Genomic DNA, 10,228 nt, shown 5'->3' on the forward strand with positions numbered 1-10,228 from the left:
AGAAATTATCTACCGAAATGTATTACCGAAAATTATTTTTATTTTCTTATTTTTTACTTAATGATTAAGTAAATGTTTTAAAATGAATATCTAATTTTTTTTAAAAAATATCTAAATGGTTTTAAAAAATATTAAAAAAAATTAAAAAAAGAAAAAGAAAAATACACTAATCGGTAGAAATCTTCGGTGGACGTAGCAACGTCCTTTCTTTTTTTGGCAATTTTCTATTTTTTTTTATTCGCAGTCAAATAACTCCTCGAGATCGCAGTCTCAGATCCCACCACCTCCGTTAACGCACCTTTACAACTCTGTTCCTGTTATTTTATAATATAATATGCAGTGAATTAGTGGAATTATATAGAGAAGGAAAAAACCACCCATATGCTTTGGAACTCGATCATTCAGATGCGTATTTGTAAGTACATGATTTGATCATTGTATTAGTCATTTTTCCTTTTTACATTATTTACTGCATACCCATTTCACTTGCTATTAAAAAGTGCTCAATTATTTAGTTTCACGTTTGAATTTTCTGTCTCTGTACTTTTCGAGAAGACTGCTAGTTTGTCTGTTTTGTTGATTTTTTAACTTCTAAAAGGTTGTTTCCAGGCTTTCAGCTTTTTATATTACCCGGTGGGAGTTTTTCTTGCTTACAATTTTGTAGGTTTTTTTTTTTTTTGCATAGTTTTTCAATTAAAAGAAGTCACTGTGGACAGAAATGTTTGCTAAAGATCCTTTTATCCTCTGCTTGCTCTCGGTGGAAGCTTTTTTTGTTCGATTCTTAGCTTTTATGTCTTATTGGTATCTTAATTCTTAACCTGGTTAAGGAAGATGTTTTGACAATGTTATTTTCTTAATATCCCAATAGGTATTTATACATTCCTTGAAAATTCATTTCTTTAAAAAAAATTTCCTTGTCAACGAAACATGGCTGATTGAAACCATCAAATTTCTAGAATCATTTATATTTTCTGTGTCTTGCATAAATCTGCTACTTCTCAGAAAGAAACAAAGTCTCCTACGCCCGGGAAATAAAAAGTCAGCAACGGAAAAGATTCAAGTTAGTCAACGCATGTGCCCATCAGCCTGCCACAGTTCGAAGAAATGAAGGCAATTTAACAACACAAAGAAAAGCCCCAGAAATCAGACAAAAGAACCGTCCAGAAGCTCAGCTGATTGCATCTCAGAGTTGCAAAAATTTGCGCAAAAGAATAAAAAAGATGGGATCTTTTAAGGGTCATGCTTTGCCAGGAACATTGTTTCTGTTAGTTGGGGTTTGGCACATATGGAGCTCTGTGGTTCGATACGTGGCGAACCCGAAAACGTTCAGGGTTCGGGTTTGGAACCCCGTGCCTGGTTTTGACGGAAGGCTCAAGTACTTGGAGCTTTATCTTGTTGCAATTGGTGCCTTTATTGATATGTGTATTGAGCTTTTGTATTCGACCCACCTCAAATTTTTTGTGAATGGAGTCCTGAATCCGTCCCACATGAATGATTTCGAGCACTCTGGGATGCTCCTAATGTTCTTCATCTTTGGTTTGGTTGCTCTGCTCTCTGAGAAAACAAGGCAAGTCATAGGTTTTTCTTGTGAATTGTCATGTTCTTTTATGTGTGTAGTATGTTGTGCTAAGCTTTTTGGTGCATGAGAAATTGTAGAAATACACTTGTATATGGTGTATAGCCACTCCATGGGGTTGATAAAACATTAAAAGCAAAGGCTAAAATGGTTTTAGCTTTCCCGACTCAAATTTTCATTTTGCACAAATTTTATTTTGCTGCATAGCTGTGTTAAGATGCCTATTTTTTTTTCCCATTTTACTCTGTTTTTCAGGCAATGAAAAAAATGATAGTTTATCATGGATGATATTGAAGACGGGAATTGGATAAATTTCTTAAGACGTTAAATCATTCAAAATGACATCGACTTCTTTTGAAATTTCAATAATCCATTGTTTCATATAAATAATTGAATAGAGAAAGGCCGCCTTCCTCCTTACCCCGAGAGCATCTTAAACTTCATCAGGACTATTTTCTGTATTTTATCAGTTAAAGTGGCCTGGCTTGTCTGCAGTTTTGATTTTGCATTTGCTGATATGATGTGAAACAGCAGAAAAGAACAGATTTGAGGTTTATAATTGAGATAATATCTGAACTTCAACAACATTGTTTTATTTTTATTTGTGCAATTCTCGGCATATACTTTTGTATTGGGAGTTGATGTCTTAAAATGACACTGTAGTGATGCTGCTGCTCATTTCCAGATTAAAAAGATGTATTATTTCGAGTTTCCTTCCCTATCATTGGTGGTCATAACAAGTAATGAGTACTGTGGTAGACCAAAGATATATGATAACTCTCATTGGAAAACCAGCATTTGCTCACTACAGATTTGTAATTGAGAACTGCTTTGGGGGTCATGGTGTGGCTTCAGTCAATTTTGTGGATGTTTATTGTTCATTTTCACAAAACTTTTCATCTCATCTCATCTCATCTTATCTAATCATTACAACTTTTCCAAATTCCCACACAAAATAAAATAAACAATTCAACTTTTTCAAATCCCAATACAAAAATAATATTAAAACAATATATTATAATAGTATTTTATTCAACTTTCAACTTTAATCTCAACTTATCTCATCTCATCTTTGAAAACAAACGAGAGGGCAAATTTTGAAGGTAACATATCACTCAAAAGCAAAATTTCTCATAAGTGTGATCGAATGCAGTACTACTTACAGCCTTAGGCCATTAGCCTCTTCTTGATTGTAATCCAAAAGAAATATGTGATTACACAGAGTGGGAAGATGGAGATGCAAAATAAATCGTGTAAATTCCATAAATTGCCGGTTACTAACGGGGAATTGTAAACCTTTGAAAAGGCAGTTTCACTAGAGAGCTTGCATTGTTATTTCATATAGCCTCTCCTCCTGATGCTGTTATGGTCTCTATGAAATCCTTGGATTATCTCCAATTTTTCTGATGGTTTTCTTTGTTTAGGAACATCTGGGAAACACTTGTAACATTGCAGTCCTACATTGGCTATAAAATCCACAGAGTGGGTAAGCTATAAAACTAGTCATAGGTGTTAAGTTCCACATTGGCTACTTAGCAAACGAAGTTGGTATTTATAAGTGATTTTAGGGAATCTTCAAATTGGCTAGTCTTTTTGGGGTTGTAAGGTAAATGTGGTTAACACTTCCCTAGGTTGTTGTTACATAGAATATCAGAGCCACCAAGTAAGGCCAGCCATCTGGATCACACTGCATGATATGGCCCTGATAAGGACGTCAACAAACCTTAATAATGATAGGCTGCCTTTGAATCATGGAGCATTTGATGGATTCCTGCTGCACGTTGGGACTTTGGTCTGATGGGTTTGAGTCGTCAAGCCAAGATTTGTTGTCTTAAGCATTGCCTCATTGAACCTTTGTTTCACGCTGTTTTCATTATATTTTCTAAGACGTTGGTTGAATTTAATCACTATATTGCTTAATGCATTTAACAAAACAAAGACAGATGGTTGTCATTTAAAATCCAGTGCTTCCAGTACTAACAAATGCTTTTCCTTGAAGAGTTTCACCACATGAAATTATAATTTATAACCCTATTATTGTACATCATTGCTAAATTTTACCCAACCAGATGACTATATTTATCAACTGTATTTATGCCTTTTTTTGGTTTCTTGTCCTCTTTGTATTTTTCCTCTTTGTTTAGGTTTATTCCCTTGCCAGAAGGAGCTCTTTGTTTCGTTGCTGCCACAGCATTCTGTGCAGAGTATCTTCTATTCTACTTTCACTCAACAACCCATAAAGGACTTGAAGGGTACTACCACCTTCTCCTTGTTCTCCTGATAGGGCTTTGCATAATGTCGACGCTTACTGGAGCCCTCCTACCGACAAGCTTCCCAGTTGATTTGTGTAGTGGCATTGCTATAACTCTTCAAGGTCTTTGGTTCTATCAGACTGCCTTTACTCTATATGGCCCCATGATGCCAGATGGTTGTCGGATTAAGGAAAGCATGGTTTCTTGTCAATCAAAAGATAGCGAGGTCCGAGGTGAGTTGCTTGCAAACTTCCAGCTCTTTTCTTTGGTCGTTGGTGTCCTTGTTGCAGTTGTGGGATCATATGCTTTTGCAGCTTCACGATATGGGCATTCTGAACTTGGGAGTTTGCATGCTGTTCAGGATGGATTAGATCGAGATTAGAGTAGGGTATACAATCTTTCTTAAGTTCCTGTTGTTTACAGTCTTCTCAAAGAGTCACGTTGATATCTTCTGGGTATGAAATTGTTTTATTCTATTTTCATATCAGTCGGATGTGTACACCAGCAATGTAGAGAATTAGAATTGCTGCTCTTTCTGACTGGTTAAAATAAAACAATGTTGTTGTCTATGAAAAATATATAAAATGCTATGTGTGTCCTTTTCCTTTGAGTCTATTTTTCAGATTAGAAACAAGTCTTGGTGTATTGATCACAATTAAGCCGTTCACTATACATGATGTACTTGGAACAAATGTGCTGTTCAAGATGCATGATTTGGTAGTGGGAGCCATATCCTGTGGTCTGGTATCTTATTCTGCTTATTTATGTTGGTTCTGGTCTGGATAGAAGAATGGGCATTATTCTGAGCTTTGTTAAAGTGGACAGCAATGTAATGCCCAAGGGGTTGCTATTTGTTTTGAACAACCGGCTTCTCCAGTTATGTTTAGAGAATAAGAAATGCTGTTCACGATGCATGATGCAGTAAATGACAAGATATTTTATGCTTTTCTCCATGGGGAGCAAAAGCATTTTTTTTAATCTTATTATTATTATTATTATTATTATTTATTAAATCTCGGGATTCTCAATGTCTCATGTAGTTCTCTAATTAATGATCGGAGTCAAGAGCCTTGCATGTCAATTATCTGATTACTATGATTTCTTACCATTTATTTTTCTTTTTAGATACTTTTTATGATTTGAAGAGAGATAAACACGGCACGTGTAATCCGTTGTTGGTGGACAATTTGGATCTCTTATTTCCATATTGTGAAAAAGTAATAGGATAAGAAATTTGCAGGAAATTCTGATCGGTACTCACCTCATGGAATTATCTCATCTTGTTGACTCGTGTTGATTGACCTTTTGTTAGTAATGGGAAGAGAACTACCATTTGAAGGTTTGCAGCTTTCTAATGCACAAAGATATGTGCGAGTGATAAGAATAAAGGGAATAGAAAAATCAGACTGCAGGAGGGACTTAGGAGGCATCACAATCTGCACATTTCTGTTAAAAAGATGTCAGTTTTGCTATTTAAATATTCAATTTGAAAAATTTCTTCTGCTCGCGAATCGTATTCCTCTTCATCTCCTTAAGTTTGTCGTGTGCTGTAATCTCCCAAAATGGATGTCTTCTTTCCTTAAAGATCACTTGTATTTAAAATTTACATCGTTCGATGTGGCAAAACAATACAATAACATGCAAAGACAGAATACAGGAAAAAAAAAAAAAAGTTGACATGCTCTTGAGAACTTTCTTTTTGAAAAAAGTCCAACCCAATTTCCCCCAGCTTCTTTTTCTAAAGAACTCCATTGGGCTAACTATGGCATGCTTAATGCAAATAACTTAGGATTTGATCCCTTTTAGAGTTTTTGGTCAAATTCTAGGTCAACATTCCGAGGTACTTGTTTGTCCCTGTTCGTTTGTATGTACTTGTTTGGGACTTCTTGGGTGACTCCCCTTCACCTCGGGGTCGGAAGCGTCATTCTAGTCCTTCCTTAGCTGGTGATAGGGGGAAATGTTTTAAGGACTCTGGTCTTGTCCCTAAACATTAAATCTATGAGCTCGCCTTGGTGATGTTGGTGATCAAGTGATCTTGTCAACTTGCTTGGTCTTCAACAAAGGGTAGGTGTTTGAGAGATTGAATGATGGAGATGATGGTGGAATTGGATAGGCCATGTGTTTAGAGCTTGCAATTCACTATGGATGGCTAGGGCTTGTTCCTTGAGTGTGGTGCCAAGTTGATTGGGTTAGGGTTGATGAGAGATAGTGAGGCTAGGGTTTCGGGTATGAGGCAACTAAGGTTGCCGAAATTACCAAGGGAAATTAGGGTTGGCGCCAAGATGGATAGAGACTAGGGTTTTGGAAAGATTCCTAAGTGGTAGGAATCCCTGAGGATTTGGTGGGGCTAGTTTGGAAAGTCAATGTTGACTTGAGAGATTTAAGGGATAAGGGATTTAAGGAATAGAAGAGGATTATCAATTCCTTAAATTAAGAGATGAGGGATTTAAGAAATTGAAGAAGATTATTAGTTCCTTGAATTAAAGGATTTGAATTAAAGGAAGCCAAAACTCCTAAAAGGAAAGAGTTTCCTTATGGAGAATTGGGAGTTTCGGCTAGGAAAAATTGGGATGGAAGAAGGGTAAATATGGTAATGCCAAGTATGGCAAGTGATGATTTGGCTAGGGTTTTATGGAAGGGGCGGCAAGGCTATGTATGGAATGGGGCTAGGGTAAACACTATAGTGGTCGAGAATGAGGGTATGGAAGGATCAAATGAGTCATAGAAGAATGAACACTCAGAACAAAATGATGAATACTCAAGAACAAAGTAAAATACTTAAGAACTTGAATGAACAAAATGTGACAAATCAACTAATGATTCACGGATTGCACAATAGTTGAAATAAACCTCATGAATTGATAACTTGATAAAAATAAGGATAATAACAACTTGGATTCACGAATTGTACCAAGTTGTAAGATCAAGATAAATGAATCACAGATATTCACGAATTGCAAGATGTGATATTCTCTTTGGAATTTACGAATTGCACCCAAAAAGCCCAAGTGCCTAGCACCGATTGTTGATCTCTTAAACAAAATAATCCTCCTCTAGGGAATTTGCCAAAAGATGTCAATGCAAAGACTAAAGATCCTATTTATAAGCATTACAACTTGAAAACTTCCAATAGGTCTCTTGAAAAATAAATAATTAAATTAAAATAAACAATAAGCAATAAGATAGTTGGCATGGGCAAAGTTGACACATGGCATGCATGAGCCCATGGGTGGGCTAGAATGGTGCATGGTGGCCTTTGATCTGGTCCATGGCTGGGTGACACAACATGGTTTGCTGATGGGCATGGCATGGTGCCATGCAAGACCTGCTGGTGGTGAGCCATGTGTGCGTGCTGCATGGTCCAGGCTGGTGGCTTGGGTGTTGAAGCTATAAGGCACGAGCTGGAGCTGTGCGTTGGATGACATGCCTAGTGGGCATGCCATTGGCCTAGCCTGCAAGGCACGGGCTGGATGGCATGTCTACGAAGGCATGCCACTAACCTAGCTGGTGTGCTGCGTGGGGTGCATGCAAGAGCGCGCACAAGGGGGGCATCCTCACTGGGCATGTCAAGGCACAGCCCTTGGCATTCCCGTGGGGTTGCTGTGGGGCTATCCAGCTTTGTCTCGACATGGCTGGTGGCTTGGCCATGGGCCACAAAACATGGGGTCCTATCATTTCCCCTCTCTTTAAGAACATCCTTACCCTCAAGGATTAAATTTGAGAATGTCCATGCCCTCTCCTCATTCTCTTCCTTAGCCATCTCCATGGCAAAACAATGTGCCCCTACTTTGTCCAACTTTTCTAACATTGAGACCTCACCCGACTTGGCCTCCTTGGATGCTAAAGTTACTCATACATTCTTCTTGGACCCTAACTTGAATTCCATGCTCCTTTTGTTGTAGTCAAGCACTACCCTTCCAAAGCCCTTGAGCCATGGATTGCCAAATACAACATCAAATTCTACCAAATGAAGTATATGTAAATCCGCCACTACTCTCACTCCTTGCATATTCATTTTTACTTTTTTCACTAGCCCTTCATATTTCATTTTGTCCCCACTAGCCATCTTTACCTCAAATGGCTCTATAGCAATCGAATTCAACCCAACCTTGGCAACAAGGGTGGAGTTGATGAAGTTGTGCGTGGAGCCACTATCTACCAACACAGGGACTTCAATTGTTCCTATCCGTGCCATTACCCTCATGGAGGTATGTTTTTGGGTCCCCATCAAGGTATTAAGGGACAACTCGGTCTCATCATAATTTTTATTCACTTTGGTCTCCTCTTGGTTGTATTCTTGGCTATAGGATTCTCCAAAATAACCATTATCCTATTCCTCGCTTCTCTCATCAACCAATATGTACACTTGTCCCAATCTACATTTGTGTCCTATGCCCACTTTTTCTCCATACTTAAAACAAAGTCCCTTTTTTATCCTATTTTGGATCTCTTCTTTTAAAAATTTCTTCACTTTAAGTGGCTTAGATTTAGAAGCGCTCCTCATTTCTTCCATGTCTTTTCAAGGAACATTGGTTTGTAATGATGTAGTAACTATACTTTCCATTTCATTGGATTGACGTTTCTCCATATTAGTGCTCTCTTCTAGGATTTCCGCCATCCTCATAGCTTCTTGAATCTTAGAGGGTTGCTTCAACTTAATTTCCTTGACTATCCAAGGCTTCAACCTATCCACAAACGTGCCCACAAGGGCCTCCTCGGACCACCCTCTTACAAGAGTTTGTAGTTGTCTAAACTCTTCAATGTAACTATGCACTTTGCCTTCTTACCTCAACTTGGCAAGTTGACCATGGTGGTTAATGGTAAGGGATGACCCAAATTGCATGAGGAACTTTTTTTCAAAAGCCGTCCAACCCAATCTTCTCCTCTCCTTCTCATATTGGTCCCGGATCCACCTCTACCACTTATTTGCTTTCCCTTCCAAATAAAAACACGTCGTCAACACCTTCTCATGTCTAGGCACCTCATACACATGGAAGTAGTGGTCAACCTTGTCAACCCATTCATATGGATCTTCCCCATTAAACTTGGGAAATCTACTTTTGGCCTTTTAGGTCCCCAGTCATAAGCCTGGTTACCCCTTTTATCTTCATAGTGGTCAACATCATACCCTCTCTCATGATGGTCTCCTCTTCTCTCATAATGGCCTTCACGGTCATAAGGCTTCTCATAACCATGCTCATGCTCAAACCCATCTTAAAAAACTTCTTCTCTTGGTGGCCTCTCAAGTCTTACATTTTTATACTCTTCTCTCACACTATGAGTTCTAGTGGATTGGTCAACATTGGGAATCTATCTCTCAACAACAACTCGATTGTATTCAATTCTACCACCCATTCTAAACTCATTTTGGGGTAGCTCACGTAAGGACCCCGTGACACTTGTATCGGCCCCATCCACAAGAGCTTCATGCCCTTGCTTATTTGGACTTGGTGGTGGTCTTTACCCATTAGTTTCTACCATTCTCCATAAAAACCTCTCAAGGCTTGCATTGGTCTCTCTCTTTAACATCTCAATGTCCCTTCTACTCTCCTCAACTACACGGTTTGTAGCATTCAAGGACATTGTACATTCGTCCAATATCGTCTTGACTTCATTGATGAGATTGTCAAGCCTTAAGCCTTGCCTTTTTATGGCCTCTATGTTCCACCTTGTTTCTCCTCTTGAACCACATGAATCATGGCTAGCAATTTGGTGGGTGGGGCTTGCTCTTAGTTCACAAGTCCAACCTTGGGTCCCCCACCTTCAAAGGTGGTTGACCCCTCTTGCACAAACGGTCCAACCTTGGGTCTTTCACCAACTTGTGTGGTTGACCTCTACAATCATACTATTCCTTTCTCCTCCGCAACCCCCAAACTTCATGCAATCAACAATTCAATCAACAAAAATTTTTGAATCCATGAGGGTTTCCCCCAACCAATTCACAAAGTTTGGGTTAATGCGTCGTTTACCTCTTTAGAGAAATGTGAGCTTCTCAAAATCGCCAAGCAAGGTACACCTATCAATGAAAGCACCAATTAATGTTAGGGACCCCAGTTTTGTCCCTAACATTAAGTCCATGAGCTCGCCTTGGTGATGTTGGTGACTGAGTAATCTTGTCAACTTGCTTGGCCTTTAACAAAGGGTAGGTGTTTGGTAGATGGAATGATGGAGATGATGGTGAAATTGGGTAGGCTATCTGTTTAGGGCTTGCAATTCACTATGGATAGTTAGGGCTTGTTTCTTGAGTGTGGTGCCAAGTTGATTGGGTTAGGGTTGATGAGAGATAGTGAAGCTAGGGTTTCGGGTATGAAGCAACTAGAGTTGCCAAAATTACCAAGGGAAATTAGGGTTGGCGCCAAGATGGATAGAGGCTAGGGTTTTGGAAAGATTCCTAAATGGT

General features: G+C 38.7%; 1 protein-coding gene across 3 annotated transcripts; it reads left to right on the forward strand.

The window, feature by feature from the left end:
- The first annotated feature begins 264 nt into the window (after positions 1-264).
- Positions 265-4,438, forward strand: LOC122282718 (transmembrane protein 45B-like). 3 transcript variants are annotated; one of them, XM_043094714.1, is made up of 3 exons: positions 265-415; positions 1,003-1,567; positions 3,721-4,438. In XM_043094714.1, the coding sequence occupies exons 2-3, from the start codon at positions 1,221-1,223 to the stop codon at positions 4,208-4,210; spliced, it is 837 nt and encodes a 278-aa protein (XP_042950648.1). In that variant the 5' UTR covers positions 265-415; positions 1,003-1,220; the 3' UTR covers positions 4,211-4,438. The 3 variants fall into 3 exon arrangements, with proteins under 3 accessions (XP_042950648.1, XP_042950650.1, XP_042950649.1); XM_043094716.1 differs by lacking the exon at positions 265-415 and adding an exon at positions 559-868; XM_043094715.1 differs by lacking the exon at positions 265-415 and having other exon boundaries at positions 878-1,567.
- Positions 4,439-10,228: the final 5,790 nt, after the last annotated feature.

This window comes from Carya illinoinensis, chromosome 11 (assembly GCF_018687715.1).
Source record: "Carya illinoinensis cultivar Pawnee chromosome 11, C.illinoinensisPawnee_v1, whole genome shotgun sequence".
NCBI lineage: Eukaryota > Viridiplantae > Streptophyta > Magnoliopsida > Fagales > Juglandaceae > Carya > Carya illinoinensis.